At 30.6% G+C, this 21,369-nt stretch overlaps 2 protein-coding genes across 3 annotated transcripts; both read left to right on the top strand.

Moving 5' to 3' along the window:
• Positions 1-874: 874 nt before the first annotated feature.
• Positions 875-1,569, top strand: LOC109609630 (ejaculatory bulb-specific protein 3-like). Its single transcript, XM_049969028.1, has 2 exons — positions 875-1,096; positions 1,311-1,569. The coding sequence occupies exons 1-2, from the start codon at positions 883-885 to the stop codon at positions 1,514-1,516; spliced, it is 420 nt and encodes a 139-aa protein (XP_049824985.1). The 5' UTR covers positions 875-882; the 3' UTR covers positions 1,517-1,569.
• Positions 1,570-8,929: 7,360 nt separating this feature from the next.
• LOC109609659 (uncharacterized) lies at positions 8,930-17,478 on the top strand. 2 transcript variants are annotated; one of them, XM_020026370.2, is made up of 3 exons: positions 8,934-9,291; positions 15,186-15,712; positions 16,856-17,478. In XM_020026370.2, the coding sequence occupies exons 1-3, from the start codon at positions 9,093-9,095 to the stop codon at positions 16,949-16,951; spliced, it is 822 nt and encodes a 273-aa protein (XP_019881929.2). In that variant the 5' UTR covers positions 8,934-9,092; the 3' UTR covers positions 16,952-17,478. The 2 variants fall into 2 exon arrangements, with proteins under 2 accessions (XP_019881928.1, XP_019881929.2); XM_020026369.2 differs by having other exon boundaries at positions 8,930-9,291; positions 15,186-17,478.
• The last annotated feature ends 3,891 nt before the right edge of the window (positions 17,479-21,369 follow it).

Below are 21,369 nucleotides of genomic sequence, written 5' to 3'. Positions count from 1 at the left end.
GAGCATTTTCCTCATCTCTCTGTAAAGTGGAATATGGAAGAATTTAATTATCCTAATATTCAATGAGTTACTCTGACAGTGTATTAAAAAGGAGGGAAATAGAGAGAAATATAAAATTTGACAGGTTTAAAAATTTCATCAATTAGTTAAGAAATTGATATTCAAGGTATGTATATAAGGAATATGCAGGAACACATCTATAAGATGGATAATGGATCTGGCATGTCGTAAATGAGGGAAGATGACGATGTTTCAGTTTAAACTTTGATATCTATTTTCATAAGCAGGTGTCTGATGGTTTTCAATCGTTCTACGAAGAAGGCAATTATTTTTAGTATGAATTGGACGATTGTAAACGTCTGTCAACAGATTTATAGGACAAAAAAAGAACATGTGCTGGAATTTGTTGACAATAATAAAGACTGCGTATTAAAATGTGTACTTTGATTATTATTTAATTAGGGAAATATAATTAAAATGTCCAATTAAAACATATGAATTATCGTTCAAGGATTGTAGCAAAAAACTTGATTTTCATCTAATTTGATTTCTTTTGTCAGTGGTGTAGAAACTTGGATAAATCAACGTGCCATTTTTGTAATAAAAATTCTTTTATAACTCAAATTTGTGTGAAAATGAATAAAATACACATTACTATCAACTTTTTATAAAGGGTATTATCCAAAAAAATACAAAAACATTGCCATTTAATATAACAAACATTTTTTAATAATTAGCAATTTACTACGTGTGTACACGTATAATTACGACTTTTTTTGCTGTTTTTGCAATACGAGTGCGACAAGTACGTCACTGATTCAAGACCGTACTTGCTATATAAAAAAAAATAATTGAGTACCTTAAATCAATACTGATTTAGCAATGTCGCGAACGTTCGTGCTTCTTTATTTATTATCAATATATTTACATTCGGGTGACGGGGCAGCGAAAAGAATTGTGCGCCAATTAACCTACACAACCAAATACGATAATTTCGACGTGGATGCTGTGCTGAATAATCAGCGTTTGTTGAGGAGCTACGCCAATTGTTTGTTGGACAAAGGATCATGCACGGCGGAAGGCAAAGAACTGAAAAGTAAGTTAATAATGAACGTTGTGCAAATGTCAGATGCAGACGAATTATTTTCGAACCGCTTTTTATGTAATTTTAATATATCTCTTCGGCGCTCGAACATAAATTTCATCCAGCAACAAGTTTTCCATTCCAGTTGAGACCGACGTATTAAATGTCATGCTGTCGCATTTAATCCGTTCGATTATATCATTTCGTTTATTATTTTTATTTTCAGAGTACATACCTGACGCTTTGGAGACGGAATGCAGCAAATGCAATGCGGCACAAAAGAGAATAGCGGAAAGGATATTGAGTACTTTGTTACTGAATTATCACGATATATGGGATGAGTTGCTCGCCAAATATGATTCTGATGGAATATTTCTTGCTAAATACCAAATACCTGCGGATTACGACTATTCAATTTTGGATCTTGCATAGAGGATTATTCTATTTTTGATTATTGTTATTATTATTATTATTATTATTATTATGTTGTTTTTGTTTCATTTCGATATTAGCGTAAATACGCAGTAAAATTAAAAAAATATTTTTCACTTTTTATGTCAAGGTAGCTCATAAATTTTCCACAAATTACATGATCTTGTTTAAAACCAAAAATCTATCAATGTTATACACGGTATTAGTAAGGTCAAAATCCTCTTTTAATTGTCACACAACGATATTCTGGGAAAATATTTGTTTAGAGAGATCTAATAAAAATAAACGGGTTAATAATGAACTTGAAGGAGACACCATATAAGAATTTTCAAAAGGATTTTGATTAATAATTATCTACGATCCTTGAGAATATATTCAATATCACTTGGTTTAAGAATATTTAATGGATAATGTTGCTCAATTCTTTTACCTGCAGGTTCGCCAGAGTTCTGACGTCAATCTGCGAACACTTTGTTTACTTTCGATGAAAGTAATATACATACACTTTACAACAATATCTCCTTTAATAAGATTAGTTTTAAATCTTGTAAACATCAAAATAAACCCCGAATATATTGGATTTCAAGATTATCATAATCCTTAGCTAACAATGTATAATAATATATCATTTTTTATTGTACTGGCAAATCTAAATTTAATCTACAATCAAATAAAAAACTACAAACAAATTGCAACAAAAATATGATATTAATAATGTATATTAAATATATTTATATTACATATTTCATCATTTATATTTTGTAATATTTAAGAATTTTTGTTGTGATTAAACATTTTGATTACTAAAATATCTCGCGTTACACTGTGCCCTGCAAATGATGAGAATCTTTTATTACAATCACGTCTTTGTAAAAATGTAATTAGGTATTTTGAGAGCCATTGTGCTAGAACAAGAATAACTAGCCTTTTATAGAATTACGTAGGAATAACGTCGGGAAAACGTATCGGCAAGCAATTTGCCTATCATATTGTCTCTAATGTATACCCTGAATTGATTAAACTTCATCATTTTTACGTCTCGATTACAGGTTGATTATGGTAATAAAAGGAAAAAGAAACATTTCATTTACCCGTAATAACCAGATAATCTGTTATTATTAATGTAAATTATAAATATCCATAACTCACGAAAATACAATAAATGGAAATACTACCTGATAATGAAATCAATACCATTCCTTTCTAATATAAGCCTACAAGTTAGAAATAGGAAATACTGTTTATATAAAATTTATATTATAAATTTAAATAAAGTGTTTCCTTCCTACCTTTATTACACTCTATTTTCTCCTGTAATAAACAAAGTAAATGACCTTAAAGATTTATAAAATACTTCAATTACATCATTTTACCTAATTAAACCAGCAATTTACATTCTGTTCAACACACACACACACACAAACATAAAAAACACCAATATTAAGATAAATTTACAAATAATTTACATGTTTGATGAATCAGACCTAAATTTTTATCGTATTAATTATTTCTTTGTGTTTTATGAAATAATGATTTCATGAAAAAACTTTACACCCACAATAAAACTGCTAAATAGTTAACAATGGCTTTTGTGAATTTATCAATGTACACGAAACAGTTTTACCTGTAATTATAAATTTTCTTAAGTTGCAAAATGGTATAAGACACGCATTGTTGAGATTGAAAGGAAAATGCGCCGCAATTAAGTTTAAAGGCTAAACCTATTAGGATTAATGAATAGGCAGTATGTGCAATTATAAACATTAGGCAGCAGTTTACACTTGATAACACGGGATCTTCTTTAAACGGCATACGAGAAATAAGAAAATAAAAGTTTTTATTCATGTATTTCTGTGTGGGAGAAGTAAAATAAAAAAAAGTCGAAGGCGCAGGTAAAAACTTGGACGTTTATGATTTGTTGTTTTCCCTAAATTCCGTTTGAAATTTATCACCTCTTGTATATTTGGACGTGTCAGATCGACCGCTTTTGATCTCTTTGTGTTTCGCAGAAATTTTATGTTGTAATACCCTTTTAATGATGTCCTTGTGCTATTTTTAATTAAATTAAAACAATATATGAATTTTTCATTAACGTGTCGGTTATTTGTCCAAATAATTATAAGACTGTCAATTTCAGCTTTTATTCTTCGATAATTTGATAATTCCCAATAATGGCCTAATAGCTATAATGCTGAACTTAGAATTGAAATTTTGGTAAACTCATTCACAGATTCATAGACCTTTCAGAGTCAAAGTCAAAGGACTCATGTAGATATTAGACAATCTGCGGTGGAAATACCGCAGTCTTCTCCCCTATTGTCTATAATAAAACATAGAAATTCCATAGAGAGTAATTTTTGATAATGAGGAAATGGGCACCTGTAGGTTGATTATGACATAAAGGAAACCAGGAATATCATCAGGAAATTTTACCTGCGACTGTGTTTCACCTATCTTCCACTCAAATTAAGTTTTATTAAGGATTCATTTATTATATGGTCCTCGATGTGAGGTTTCGCATGGATAATATAAACAGGTAAGCTTGAAACGGTCGATACACTTTTGCTTTTGTTATGTTTAGTTGTCAAAAATAAGATGGAATCTTCTCTACTAAGACTTCAAGAAATTACCTTTTGTATCAGTGTTCTTCTTATCCCTTGAGCCATTCAATTTTATGGTGTTCCCTCCAAACGTGTTTGGTGACTCCAGATTTCTGGCTATCACTTAATCTCATAAGTTTTTTGTATTCCTCTTTTCGAAATTCGTTTAGTTTTTTATATCTAGAATTTACCATATTCGCAAGGTATTTTGTACACACAGTCTTCACAGTTCTTTTTGTTGTTTAGTTTAGTTAAGTTAGGTTAACGTCAGGTAACCGTTCTAATCTTGTATTTTTTCACTATTATTCTGATTTTTTGAAGACATTCACAGATTCATTCAGGATAGAGCTTTCAGAGTCAAAGTCAAAGGACTTATGTAGATATTAAATAAGACTTCGTCAATAAATATTTTGAAGTGGGAGTTTAATGGCCTTTTTCAATTTGCTTCATTTCCTTGTCCAAGGATTCGTTGATGTTAGATAATTTTAGAGCTCTGTTCCCCCTGAGAGTGGGAATCCCATAATCTGAGATTATGAAATGGTTACTTTTTCTTCTGACTAGATCGCCTAGGAATAATATAGACTTTTTTCTATTTTAATGGTGAATCTTACAAATGGATATATTTTTTCGAAAATCTCAAAATTGTCAAAAAATTACTTTTTTATAAAGATTATTCAAAGTGAACAACAACAAAAGTGGGGGTATACAATTTTTTTCACAATTACAAACAACCCTTTGGGAGAACTAAACATGCATGTTTGAAAAAATCATAAATAACTCTAATCTGGTTACATAAAAAAATTAAAAAAGCACATTTTACTGGGGTACTACATCACATAAATATTTCAGTGGGGGTCAGGTTCAGGAGCGGTCGATTCGGTCCGGACCACCTCCTGGGCATTTTATTCCGAAAAGGTCGAGTTAAAAGGTCGCACACCGTGCGTACATTTCACGCGTCCATTAAAAAGTAAATTATTTTATAATTACCGCTAATTTCACTAATTTATGAAATAGGAAATTTTGTTGTTTCCTCATTCTGTCGTGTCGTTTCGGTGTCGGACAAATTTATGAACAACCTTAATTAACGCACCCGTAAGTCGTCCGTCTGCTTGTTTCTTTTTTTTTTTGCGTCGATGCAAAAATGCATACATACAAAAGAATTATGTGCGGGGCTCCGTTTGTTGTGAACTTGACTCGTAAATCTTATGCGAGATGCTTTTCTCGGGAGTGGCTCTCTCACAAAACGGACAGCTGCAATGTCAATATAATAATAAATTCGTGTAATTTTTTAATCTCGTAATCGGAATAATGAATTTTGCGTACGCCTTCGACTGTTTGATAAACAACAAAACGTAGAATTTAGAAAGTGATTGTTTCGATGTCGCATTACTAAATACGATTGTTTATTGAAATTCGCAGGCATTAAGTGGTTTTCAATTGCACATATCCGTGTATTGAATGAATCGAATATAGAAATGTGCCAAAAGTAAATTTAATATGCAAATGCATGTTTGCTGAAGTAAGTTGTGGCGGCAAAGTAAGTAAGCAAGATTTGCCCTTGATAATATGGGAAGGCGGTCCGACGGGTACACTTCCTGCAACGCCGAAGAAAAATGACGAATAAAAGAACTATTTACGTGTTGTATGTAAGTGTTTATTAATGTGATAACTGTTAACTGTTATGTACAGCAATTACGGACATCCTTATACATATAAACAATGTGGACGACGATCTAATTCCAGTTGATATAATTCGAGGTGCACAAACCTGTTCAGATATCGTTTGGAATATTTCGTTTTTTTATTTATCGCCGTGCTAATTCAAATGCAAAATAAACTAAAAAAACAAAAAAATTAGATACGAGATTCGGGTCTGGAATCGTAATAAACAAATTAAAAAAGTGAACGGCAACTTTTCCACGGATTAACTTAAGTAGTTAATTATAATTTTAAATAAATTGAATAATTTAGTTTAATTTTGTCTTAATTGAAACTAAATATTTTGGTATAATAAATGAGATGTGCTTAGAAACCAACTATAATTTACATTCAATTAAATCTATTGTTAATACCCATAAGAATCTGTAGGTTATTGTTGTTTGTGGTTTATTGTTATTTGCTACTAATATCCATTGAAAAAATCAGATGTGTTATTAACATAAATAGTTTTTTTGGTCTGTGAATTTCTAAAATATTAATGATGTAAATGCAAATAAATTTATGCGTGTTTTTCCCTCTTAGATAATATTCAAGCATTTAACACTTTATCAATAATAAAGAGTGACAAAATTAATTATATTTATAAATGTTTGTTGTAAACATTTTTAAAGTCGATAACGTCGAACGATCATAATAAAAATAACACATTTGGTGTGCCATAACAAATATAACCTAATCTAGATTTTATTGTGGTACCAAATTTATTCCATTTACATGTTGTTAAAACCTTTTTTTAACATCTTTCAAAGTTCACAAGATTTAGTGGTAATAAAAATGATCCCAAGCTTTTTGTTTTCTAGATAAAACGGACGTTTTATTTAGTTAATTTGAATCAACTTTCCAAGGATGTTCCTTAAACAAAACGGAAAGGAAAAGATCAAGTTTAATAAAGTGTTTTTTACAAAGGAACGATTTCACTAGAAATTTATCCGCACGAATTAAAGTACAATGATTTTTTAGGTCTTTTATTTTCATCTTACTCAACAATTTTAAAATATAAAATTTATGTCACGGGTTATTATTAAGTGAACCAAAGTTATTTGAAGAGTTTAGCCTAGATGTTCATTATGAAACGGTATATTATTATATTCATAAATGCTTTCTTATAATTTTCTTAATTCTTTGTTGTCGTGTAATATAATCCAGATTTTTATTATGGTAACAAATTTATTCCATTTACATGTTTATTTTAAGCACGAATTGTAAAAACCTTTTTTAACATCGTTCCGAAATTTAGTGGTAATAAAAATAATCTTGGGGTTTTCGATTTCTCAATAAACGGAACATTTTATTTAGTCAATTTGACTCAAGTTTCGAAGGATGTTCCTTAACCAAAAAGGACACGAAAAGATCAGTTTTAATATAAAGGAATGATTTCTCTTGAAATTTATCCGCACAAATTGAAGTACAATGGTTTTTAGATCTTTTATTTTTATCTTACTCAACAATTTCAAAATATAAAAAAGGCTAAAATTTATGTCACGAATTATTTTATTAACTCAACCAAGTTATTTGAAAAGTTTAGATGTCCATTACGAAGTCGTATATTATTAAATTCATATGCTTTAACACACAAAAGAGCAGTTTTTAAATATGGAAAACTTCTGCATTTTTTATCATTTTTTTTTATTTTTCATAATCACTTTAAAAATATTTGTTATACATAATTGTTTTTTATTGATTCCTCGAAATTTTCATTATGTAACAATTTGAAAATTATATTCTGAAAAACTATTAATAATCAATTTAGCAAAATATTTGAATAAAATAATCTAATATTAGTTTTTGATATATTGTTTATAATAATAACCACAGTAAATATTGACATATTTTTTTAAGATCAATGGATTCAATATTTCTGCTAATTCAATATTATAATTAAACAGTTTGTTTTCTAAGTGTGCGGCAATTATTCAGGGAGTTAATGATTAGTTAAACTTCAGAATTTTTTTGTTTCGAGATAATTTTTGAATAAATAAAGGGATAATTTATTTCAACAAAAATTACAAGAACTGTAAATTCTTAAGTTTCTGGAGCCAGTTTTTAATGGCAATAATATCTAAAGACATTAATTCTCAGTATATATAATTTTTGTAAATTTTAATAAATTATATTGAAAAAGTATGGAACAGCTTTTTTAAAAATCATCAATAATGAAAATATTCTTATAATAATCTACTGAATAACCACAGTAGAATTTCTTAAAGCACGACTTGCCAGGAAGGTCAAAAATGTGTAGAAAAAAATATTATCAAATAAAAGTGACATTGAAAGAAACATATTTTTAAGTTTTTTAGTTGGACATTAGAGGGTCTAACATCAATGACGTCAAAAAGATCCATTTTTTAAAATAATTTACAAATTAATGGACATTTGATTACTTATTTTGTGTATATTTTTTATTTTAAACATGTTGTATATCTTAAAATAAACCTAAACTAATATATATATATATATATATATATATATATATATATATATATATATATATACCTCATAAGAGGGATTAATTAAACTCTTAAACTATTAAATTGGCAAATTTTGTGATGTTAGTTTTTGTTTGCGTTCAAAGTCTTGTTCAAAGAGTTTTTTAAAAAAATATAAGCTATTATAAATACAGTGCCTGAATACAGAGTCATCAAATAATTAATATCGGAATTAGGGGCTTTCCCCAGAAATTTGACTTATAGAATTACCAAAAATTATGTTCGAATTAATTAGACATTCGTGTTATCGAACTTCGACTAAATGTAAAAAAACAATCTAATGTATACAAGATAAAAAATAACTAGTAGCAATAATTTCTAATCTCTAAAAAAATAAATGCTAATATTGGATAAAATTCAATTAAAAAAATACGGTAACCAGATAAGATGGTGATTTTGGATGGAGAAAATTTCCATCTTTTAAGCGCAAAATCCCGATTCCGACGACCATCAATCACTAATCGTACGAGATAAGCGTTTAGGCGTGCCAAAGGCGAAAATCACCTTGCCCCACAACAATCCGACCGAATCCCTGATCGGTGTCTCCCCCGCAAAAATAATATTAAACCCATAATCCGTCCCGACATTGCGATGAACCGAATCGTAAAGGTCGACCGACTAATCGTCGGCCCGGCTTCTGGTTGACAAGAACCCGCGACCTCGCAATAGAATCCGGCGTCAAGTTGGAAGCAATCGGAATCAGTTGAGTGCACCGAGCGTACCGAACCACTCGACTTCTTCGGCCCGCACACTCACACACACACAACCACCATGTTTGCGTTCAGCGTCCTAGTATGCGGCGTCGGGTTCGCCCTAGTGCGCTCGCAGCCCGCCCCCGTCGACTATTACACCACCAAGTACGATCGCGTCGACGTCGACGCTATATTGAACAATAGGCGGTTGGTGAACTATTATAGCGCCTGCATGTTGTCCCAGGGACCATGTCCGCCCGATGGGCTCGAATTTAAACGTAAGTCTTTCGCTTGTTCTAATTCCACCCCATAATTTTCTGCCCACTTGAGTGTTTTTCTGTTGTTTTTTAATATAAAAATCACGTGTATGTGTATTTTAAAGTCCATTGATTTTTGACATATTTATATTTAATCAAAATGTATTTCTGACACAAAAAATTTGAAAAATAATAAAGTAATTATTGTATTCAAAAATTCAATTATTTGTTATCATTCTACTCAAAAAAATTCTGTCCACTACGTTTTTTTATTTTAATATAAAAATCACATTTAATTTATTGACAAGTTTGTTTTTGATACAAAAAATTAATTAATAAAGTAATGATTGTATTAAAAATACAACATTTTTTATTATTAATAAATATTTATGGTAAATATTTACATAATTATTAGTCTTTAATGACATAAAACACAAAAGTGAAATATGTTAATTATGAATAGATTTTCAGGAAACTATTTACATAAGAATATATAAAAGTGCATTTTTTCAATAAATATTGGAATAGTATATTATCAATATTTACATAATTATTAGAAAGGTGATTGTTGCAACAATATTTTTTTATCTAACTGTAAAAGCTGAAGAATATTAAATTACACTTTAATCACAAAAAATTTTATAAAAATTAATTTATTTTTTAGAGTTGTGTGAAAATTATACATTAAATAATTTTAACTAAACCAAAAAGATGATAAATTTAACGATGTAACACTTGGGAGATTTCCCACAATTATAATTTTTTTTGTTATAATGAGAATCAACACAATTAATAATAAATTAAGCATAATTAATATAATAATAAAAATCATACATTTTTGCTTGTTTTATAATTTTCTTAATGTCATTATCGCTTTAAAATCGTTTGATCTGATTGTGTTATTGTTTTCCTGACAATTTTCATTACGTAACAATTTAAAAATTATTAAATTTATTTTAATTTAATAGACCAATTTAATATTATTCATTGATACACTGTATAGAACTGAAAGTGCTAAATTTATTTATGAATTTTTGTCCATTGATAATTTTTGAAGGATATCTTTGTTCCATAGATTAAAATGTATTTTAAGATTTCTTACAGGAAATGCAAATGCTTCAATCTGTTAATTTTCATAAAAATTTCATCATTATACAGATAATTTTATGAATTTTTGTCCACTCATAATTTTTAAGGATATCTTTGTTTCATAGATTAATGTATTTTAAGAATATCTACAAGAAATGTAAAATCTTCAATCTCTTAATTTTCATAAAAATTTATTTATATATATTTATTCAAGGAGTAATTGTCTAGGTAATTGTAAGAATTTGTTGTCCATTGATTATTTTTGAAATACTTATGTATTTAACAAAATTTACAAAAACTGTACATTCTTACGACTTTTAATTTTCATAAAAATTAATTTATAATAAGTTTTTTAAGTTACGTGAAAATTATATACTAAATAATTTTTTAATTAACTAAAACCTCTAAAATTTAATAATAATTTTTACAATGTAATATTTAAGACCTTTCTCAGAATTAATAAAATTATTGATCATAGTCAAAACAATTAATTTTTAAGTATAATTTAATCCATTATAATAAAAAAAGTAATATTTTGTAAAAATATAAATAAACAGTGAAATTATAATTGACCTATTCTGATTATTTTCTAAGTAATTTCTATTTTGTGGTTTTATATTATAATAGAAATGATTTCGATTTCTGGTTAGTCTAATTATATTATTAATATCTTATTATGTATATCGATTTAATGTTTTAATAATGACTTTTATCTATTAAAAGGTAGGAAATATGATTGATTAAGCGTTAACGAAATAATAATAATAATAATAATAGTTTATGATTTTTTTTATTTTTACATAAATAAATAAGAAACCTTACGGAAATTTGGATAAAATTAGAATCTTAAATATGGTATGTAATTGCAGTGAACATATTCAAACGTAAGTGTTAACCATTTTTGGCCTCCTTCCATTTCTGGAACTCCTCTAATAAATATTAGTGTTTTATTTAAGCAGTTAGTAGTGGTACCAATGTACAGTTGTTTGCGGTATTGCGTGTGGAATCAACCGTCATAACAATTAAAATTAAAACCCGGTCTTGCAACCCGCAAATTACTTGTTTAAATTATACTCTTTTATTTACTAATTACCGCCTTATTTAATTGTCGTATTATAAATTTTGCCAACTTTCACTATTGATGCACTGACACGCTTCCCATTTTGGATACTTACTCTCTATTTTGGGTTAATGTCAAGTACAAATTAACTGTTGCGTGTTGAATTAATGGGACATGTTAGATTTGGGACTAATTAATGGTTTATAATTATGTTTTATTAAACTAATAAACTAGACTTTAGAACCTGTTTTGAGTCAACCTGAGATGTACTCCTAAGTGACAAATTAATTCAATAAAATTGACAAAAAATGGTATTTTACAGTTTTCTTATAAATAATTAATTTTAAATAAACCTACTAATTGTAGTGATTGGGAATTCCTATTAATGTTTTGACGTAAATTTTAATTATCAATATTTAAGGTCAAAATATTATTTAATATTAAAACCAAATTAATGTCAAAAGTCAAAGTTTATGTATTTGAAAATAAAGTAAAAATAATGATTGATACATTGTTTTGATAATATGTTAATTTATTAATGTAACAGATACGAAAACATCAACAAACTAAAGTGTTAAGGTTTTAGAGAATCAATTCAAAGAAATTAATGATTTTTAATCATACTTTCCATTTGTAGTAATTCAAGGAATTCTATGGATATGTCGTAATTTTAAGAATGAACGATTTCAAGAAATGCTAAAAATCTATAAAAGTATGACGTCGACAATTTTAAGAAACATTAACAAGTAAAGTGTGCTGAATACATAAGATAAAAACGAAAATTGTACGGACTCGTTATTAATTTCAAAACAGACCAGTTATAAAAATCTTAAGTAATGCCAAAGTAGCAGACATTGACCTCCATATATATTTTCGCTAAACCATTAAACGTTTGTTTAAAAAAAAAAATATTTGCCGTTCAACTTTTGTGTTATTAAAAGCGCCACTTGTTGCTGCGAAGTGAAAGTGAAGGACCAAACTTCATTGAGAATGAATTCATCAAAATGTAAATAACACAGTAGTTGTTTGATCAAATAAAAACGTAATTAATTTGTTAATTTAACGACGCTTGTTTGTGTGCCGTCAAGAGTAAAAATCAATTCGGATGTGCGGGATGAAAACGGTAATCAACCTAATTACCGGTCAATTTAATTAATGTAATAATACATGAAAATTTAACCCCGTTATTAATAAATACAACCGTTCCACTTTGTTGTAGAATTCCATTCACTAGTAAAGTGCAGACATTGGAATTCTAGTTATTATAACTTATAAAATACCGGTTAGAACTAACTCATTTGTCTAACAAACTGACCTACGTTAAAGAATGTAACACAGCATTCCGTTATCAGTTCAATCGCAGTTTGTGGTGCCATTTTGAAAGTGGATGCGACCTAAAGTTGGCACAGCAGAACAATTATTTATTAATTAGCACCAGTGGATTTCGGTTTACCAAAAAATGTCGGGCGTGTGAATCACGCCGGCTGTTTTCGTGCAGCCTTGAAGTCCAATTAAATCGGAACAGGACTTAAGTCAATTGCCAATTCAAGGAAGTGGCAGCTAAATTTATATTTTAGAAACAATTTGGCTGAATTGGTGCGCGATAAAAATATGGCAGAACGATTTCTACAAATAGATTGTATAACGCTTTCATTTAATTATCATTAATGTGCTTATCATCTTAGAAAGTAGTCGGACGTTCGAAAATATGACACCGGAAGTAACATGTAAATTGTCCCTAATTTTTTGTTTTCGTACACACAACCTCAGTTTTGTGCATTCCGACTTTTATTTCAGTTTTAATTACATGCCGTGTCCATTTTATGGGCTCACTTATCAGATGAATTATGGTTTTATTAGATTACATTCTAGAATATAAGGAAGCTATAAAAGTAATTTTTAGACATTCTCGTCATGTACGAAACAATGAATCTGGATTATCGTGACTCTTAAATCTGCCGCAATAAAATTTGTAATTATTAACAATGTAACATTTTACGTTTTATGTTTATAAATATTTTTTGGCTAATCCTATAGAAGGATAATGATCATTTTAATTGTTTGTAATTTAGTCACAGATATTTGGTGTAATTTTGGGCTTTTCCTGAAGTCGGATAATTGCAGGACACTTATGTAATAATAATTATAATTATTATTTCTAGTTTTTATACGTTATGGAATTGTCGGCTTAATAACACATAATGTCAGGTCAACATATTTATGAATAAACTATAACTATGTTAGACACATCCACGCTGATAACGTATTTTATGTAAATTTTCGAAATTTAATCTTGACCAAGAAACTGAATGATGTGGGTTGTAAATGTCAAATGGGATTTGGGAAATTTCATTACCAAAAACGTTACAAAACTCAGGGTCAATGTTCCATCGATAATCTAAAATTGATATTTGTAATTACGGTGCTTAAATAAAGTAAAAGTGTTTGTTTTGGATGATCAAAAAAAACTGGTTCTTTTGATCGTTAACTTTCTCCTCGTCCGTCCCAATCGATGGTACAAATTAACTCTGATCAACACGTCGGATGGGTCAAGCCCACAAACAATTGTATACATTAATTTTGGCGCCACAAAAATTCCATGTTAATAGTTATCTAACATGTTAGACAATTCATGGGTGTGCTGTAAACTGGGCATGATAAAAAAGTTAAAAAGGGGAAAAGCATAAAGTTGGGACCCCTTCTGCTTTTGTTGAAATATGCATTTACATGTATGTAAATGTTAACAACAATATAACCTTTGTTTTTAAATTTTATTAGTGCCTATAAAATTAATCAAAACATGACGTCAATAAATAATTGTTTCAGCAATTTCAAGTTTTATTCACACAACTTTTCCTTTAAATAAGTTCACTGCTCTTAGTGAAGGATTCTCCAATATTAACAAACAAGGAGGAGGAGGAATTTCTTATAAGAAATAAAAATAATAATTGAAGGATTTTCAGGTTTTGTTATCTGCTGTCGCATATTATTACAATAAAGCCTACAACTGCGAGAACCCCAATAAAAAACAAGATAAAGCAGACTTTTTGTTCACATTTTGGCAATAACTATGTGCTCCTTTAAAATTATTAAGTTGTTGTGGCACATGGAATTTCCATTGCTAATTTATTATTCCCATTTAAAGATTTTTTAAATTTATGCTGTCATAAAAATAGATTGTAAAGAAATTTGTTAAAGTTAAAATATACAGTTAATGACGTGTGTTACATTGGACGAAGATTTTTCTACTATCAATCCGGTCGTGATAAACAAGAATATTAGCATCTTTGCACAGGCTACGAATTAATATTAATTTATGGTAAATGAAATTTATGTATAAATAAATTGTAAAGGTCGTTTAGTTTTTAATAATTTCACAATTACACTTTCTATATTGCAGCATCAGGGGGGCATTGTTTGTAAACATTATTCCTTGCAAATTACACAAATTAGTTTTAACAAGTGTATTCAAACCAACCACGCATTATATTGTTTAAACTTGTCATTAAACATTATAATTTGCCAGTTGTTGTTTATTTTGGAATTAAAATTTAAACTGCAAAGATGCGATCAACGAAGCGTCAATTTTACACTTATAAACTGTGTCGCAAGTGCACTTTTGGATTTTCTTATTGCACTTTCACCGTATATTGATTGTTTGTACTGATGACATAAATAATGCTTTCTATCTTTGACTCAGACGTCCGCATAAAATTTAAGCCCAGAAATGGTTCCCGGTAAATTTTCATTTCGTTCTGTCCTAAAGGAATCCTGCCGGACGCGCTCAAGACGAACTGCATGCGATGCACCGAAAAGCAGAAGTTCCTGACCGTTCGCACGGTGAAACGGCTCAGGAAAGAGTACCCCAAGGTGTGGAAGCAGTTGGAGGCACTGTGGGACCCGGACGGCATCTACATCAACAAATTCCTAAACTCAGTCGACCGCCCCACGGCGGCCACGCCCGCCCCCGCCGTCCTGATCAGCAACCGCTTCGGCGACTACAACGAGACCAACGAGATCGTCGGCTCGGCGTCCGCCAACTCCAACACCTTCAGTTCGGACACGCCCCTGGGCGCCGGTACCACCACCCGGGCCCCGAGTACCACCCGCGCCACCACGACCTCCCGTGCCACCACGACCACCCGTGCCACCACAACCGCCCGTACCACAACGACCACCAGCACCACCCGTGCAACTAGCACAGCCAGTACTACCCCTACTAATAAAATTAACACCAAGCCAACAACTTCAACACGGCCTACACGTGTTGTTGGCACTAATCTGCAGGCGACGGTGAGTCTGGGTACTAATTTGGTGGGGGGTTTCGTTAGGCAACTGGGCAATATCGGGGTTAAAGTTATCGGTACTGGAGTGCAGATCACCGAGATGGTGCTGAAGGGCGTCCAGGCCGCCGTCAGTCCCATACGGTAAAACGTGGCCGAAATCGATTGAAAACACAGGTGCGAATTAATTTGGAACCACCACTATATTATCTGTTATTTTGTCCTTCAAATTAAATCGTTAGGAGCCAATTAAAACAATGTTATTAAATCACCGATAATCCCCATCAGTTACCTAATTTGTGTCATTAAGGAAATTTTGTGTTTTTAATAATCAGGTTTGAGAAGATGAGGTTGTTGCCACAAAATATAGATTTAATACCCTACAATATTTTTCGCTTCGATAAATTTTTAAAAATTCCCCATGATATTAATATTAATTAGTCCTTATTTGAATAATGCTTTTATTAATTATACAGTCTTGCACAAATTAAATTGAGTAATTTCTGATTAATTAGTCGCACGTATTTCTGCAATTTTTAATAAAAGTAATAAAGCTGTTAAATGACATTAAGTAATATTATATATTGCAACCCACTAACCAATTATTTATATATTAAAGGAAGTACGTTAAATTAAAGCACGAGAATCACTTAAAACGTAAAAATTAAAACTCAAGGACCAATCTGGCTGTTATCAATTTTTTACACATTTTTGAATAAACCTTCATTTCAAGAGGATGCGTTATAAAATATGCAACAGCTTCCTCAAATTACGTTGCTGTAATTTTAAATATTGTTTCTAGTGCCGACACTAATAGATTCTAAATATAAACATTAATCACATTTAAGATTTTTAATTTTGCAATTTGCGGTCAACATTGTCATTTATTATATTATTTAACGTTCCTTTAATAATACATTGGTTTCTGATTAAATCAATCGAAATTAAAAAATTCATTGGTATATTATAGAAATTGTCCGAAGTAAATAAATCAATCGCACCTATCTGTGTATGGATTTGGCCACGTTTTGCTTTTCAGATATTGAAAAATGTTTGTGCACTAACACCCTTTAATTATATTTGTGACTAACCTTCACACCCCACCAACCACCAATAAATAAAACCATCATCAACTAAAACATTATTCTTTCAGGACAATCTAATCAAGGCCATAGAAAAAATGGTATCCGAAATATACAGATACAAAATGCAGTATATTAGTAGACTTCTAACAGTTAACGGAAGGTAGAATGGTTGTACGGCGTTGGTAGTACATTATTTAGAAAACGGAACTGATTGAATACGTGATATTTAGGTGTTATTTAGAAACAAACAGTACATGTTTGTTCAAATTAAACCGGTAACTCTATTTGTCATAACTAAAACAGTAGTACAATCATTTTAGATTTAGCATCACATATTACATTTCTGTGTATTTACTAATTTGCGATTGGCTTTAATAGTTTAGTTCATTACATTTGTAGGAACGGGTAGGTTTTTATTTCATTTGCTTACAGACTCTGTTGATGATTATGTTGTTGTTTATATACCTAGCTTCAGTATACCAATGGATTCAATTAATGAATGAGTATCGTTTCTTGTGAGACGATTATTTACATACATATTTTGATTGCTTTTCCTGTAGTTGTTTATATTGTTTTGCCTTGCCATTTAAGATATATTTATGTATGTATTTATAGTAAGCTGGAATTTATAATGTGTTTAGGCATATATTATACTTGTGATATTTGTTTTAAATTAAAACGATAAAAATTTCCACATTATTTTATTACTCCTTTATTTATGTTTAACTTAACTCACTTACCTATGAATGGATATATTTTCTTAAGGATTGCAAGGTAAGTAAACCTATGTAATTATTATATAAGGTTAGTTTCTAATGTAATGACGTGTAATTAAAAGAACATGCATTAATATTTACTTTTTTTATTATTTTATAAGAAATAATCAAAAATTACAATAATCTAGTTTATATTATAGTCTATTAATAAAAAAGATGATAATAAAAGTAGTTGTTATGTGACACAGTGGTCTAGGAAATTTCAGAGAACTTGACAGGGATGAAATGTTTTGAGAATGTCCCTCATTGTTACTGTCGAGGATGCTCCAGAAATATATATAAACTGATCAGAATCATTGTCACACTGACTGTAAGTATCTTGACACAATAGATGAACAAAGTTTAATTGGCAGGCGTTTGCAGGAGAAGGTCACAATAATTTTACCTGAAAATTCATCACTAGGATACAATTGCAGGTCACTTCAAAAATTGTTGAATTGATTCATTAATATAGCTGAAATAAATGATTTATTATTAAAATATATGAAACTATATTATTTACATTTACAAAATTAATTTTGAAGAAACTAATTATCATAATTGAATAAAATACAAACATTACCTTGAGTTTACGTTAATCCAATGGATTTGGTAGAATTTGATTGCGTTTACCGACTAATATTAATGACTTTTAAATAAACAGTTGGAATAAACAATTTGTTAATGAAACATAAAATGTAGAAGAAGATTCATGATATCACATGGAACGAGAATGAACCACTTGTTAATCCAAAGTTTTCGATATAATTTAGTTTTCCACAAACTGTGATTGTTTTAAATTATACAGTATCAATAAATAATTCGTTATTGAAAGAAAAAATAAAACTTAAAATTAAATTAAAACAATCGGCTTTTTTTGTTGGAACACAGAGTGGAAAATGTAAAAACCCCTCTCCGGGTACCGATCCGGAGATCATGACCATAATGTTTCTCATATGTGATTACTCACATATAGGGAAACAGGGCGTATATTTGCATATACGGGTTTACTGAACCAGAAGACGTAGGACTGACAAAGATGCCAGCCCCCTGTCAACTGGGTTCGGAAGAACAAGACCAATCTGCAGTTAGATCCGTTAGCTTCCCACTATTACTGGCTTGTGGAGTGGTACTGAGCCCCAGGACCACGACAGATAAGAAAATAATAAATAAACTTCAACTTTTTACCATGGAGAATAATAAACAAACAAACAAAAATAGTTGAACATATAAAAACTAGACTTCAACTTTTTTACCATAGAGAATAATAAACAGAGACAGTTGAAAACTTTTTCACCATGGGGACAGTCAAAAACAATTGAAAGACGATAAAAAATAAATAAGAACCCGCACGAATGAAAAGTTATGCCTTTCCGAACCTAAGCTAGCCTAACATAACCTAAGACCTAGACAAACATACATATTCGGAGTAAGTATGTAAATGTAAGTTTTATAAACAACAATGCGTTTTCGAAGTTTTAACATTTGCAACACGTCTCTTTTGCGATTGTTATACAACAATGTGTTATATCCCACATAGCCCATTTATTTACATCAATCTTACGCAATGAAATGTGGTTTTGCATATGAGAGCATTTATAATAAGTATAGATATGCCGTTGCATTTTAACATGAGAAAATGCATAGCTGACAATTAAGAGTCATTTTCCAACCAATTTCATCACTTCTAATTTACATTATCATTATATTACTAGAAGCACATGTGGCTTTTCTTGTTTACATCTGAAACAGTTTTAATTTTGGATGTTTATATATGTATAATCCTAATTAGAAATAATTTTATATTTTTTGATATGTGATTAATTAATGTTATCGACATTAAATCGATTTTAATAAGGTCCAATGCAGGTGTGAAGTTTAGGGAGTTTCATACTTACCAACATATTATTTGGATTGTAGTTAATAATAATAAAAAAGAAGTGGGCCCAAAAAAGTTTATTGTACAATAATTAACAGTAAAAATGATTATTGATAACTAGCTAATATAATTTAAAAACATTAAAAATTAATTACTATAAACTGTAATCATGGAACATCATTATTCTTTATTTTCATCGGTGTCATTTTCCTTCGTCTCGTTGTTATTGGCTTCGGCAAGTTCGTCTGTTTTCGACTCTTCCGGCTTGTCATCAATTGACATATCTTCATTGTCCTGGGGCATGAAATCATTTGTAGCAGTAGAATCTTGTTCCATTTCATTTGGATTTGGTTCCTCAAGTTCATCATTTAGCGCCCAATCGCTCGGTAAGTCATTATCAATCGGAGTTACTGCAGTGTCGTCAGTTACGCTGCTTAACCATTCCAATTCATCAATGAGCTGGGTGAGATCGTCGTCTATTTCTTGTAAATCATTTAAATCAGGACCCTGGAAGTGAGGCTTTACCTCTTCTTCCTGGTAAGCTTTTCTTGGTACGCACATTTTATGTTTTATGTGCTTGAATACCGACCAGACTGTATAAGTATTTTTGATTTTCAAATATGACAGATGTCAAAAACTTCAATTGTTCCATGACAGGACGTAAAGCGTAACATATTGCTCTAATCAAATTACCTTTTTTCGCAGCAAATTAAACATCGTAGAAAATGTGCATTCCAAGAAGGGACTACGAAGCCGAAGAAATTCGATTTGACGAGACTCTAGTACATTTCGAAGATTCGGACGAGGATGTAATATATATTAAGTATATTTTTAATTGACTTAATACTGTAATTACTTAAATTTAGGAGTTGGAAGAAAGTATGAGGATGTTCGATGACTCTGATTCTACTTCGTCCGACTCTGAAAGCCTTCCTGAATTTGAAGGTTTTCATCCATTTTCTGCCACCAGCGTCGTACCACCAGTTCCAAATGTCATCTTGGCGCATCGAGATGTACAAGTACTTATTCGACAACTATTCATAAGTCGTCCAAACCCACTGGTACCAAGTCGAGCTTTGCTCCCTCCTGCATCTGAGACTGAAAACACCGAGAGGACTCCTGAGGATACTGAATGTCGTAGTTTATTTCCCGTTAACAGTCCCGTCCTATCAATTCCAAATGACATATTAGAAAATAGAAATATACTAATATTTGTTCGACAACTATTTATAAGTCGTCCTGCCCCACTGGTTCCACGTCGAGCTTTGCCATCTCCTACCCCTGAGACTGAAATGGCAGAAACCACTCTTGATATTGATAACTTAATTCCCGACAATAGAGCCGCACCACCAGGTCTAAATGTGATATTGGCAAACCGAAACGTACGAATAATTTTTCGACAATTAATTATAAATCGTCCTGCATCACTAGTTCTAAGTTCAGATTTACCAATAATTCGTAATCGAGCTGTACCGCCAATTGTAAATCGATTTTTACTACCAGTTTTAAATGGGACTTTACCATCAGTTCCAAATTTAGGTATACCTCCAATTGGAAATGGAGGTCTGCCAACAAATGGATTAAATGGAGCTCCACCACCATTAATTTTAAATCAATCTTTTTCACCAATTCCAAATGGAATTTCACCACTAAATCCACCGATACCGCAAGTTCGAAATGGAGTTGTACCATTACCTCGACATGGTCTGGGACTGCTGTTTCCACATGAAACCATGCAGCTACTTAGAAATGAACCACCACAACCTTTTCCAAACGGATCTATTCCAGTTCTAGATGAAACTATAGTAGAATTTCAAAATGAAACTCTACCAGAATTTCCAGAAGAAGCTCCAGAACCACTTCCCAATGGAGGCCTCAATGGAATTATAACACCATATGTGGAGCTACTTAGAAATGAAGCTCCACAACCTTTTCCAAACGGACCTAT

Source organism: Aethina tumida, chromosome 1, assembly GCF_024364675.1.
Source record: "Aethina tumida isolate Nest 87 chromosome 1, icAetTumi1.1, whole genome shotgun sequence".
Lineage (NCBI taxonomy): Eukaryota > Metazoa > Arthropoda > Insecta > Coleoptera > Nitidulidae > Aethina > Aethina tumida.
This window is presented reverse-complemented; position numbering and strand designations above follow the sequence as displayed.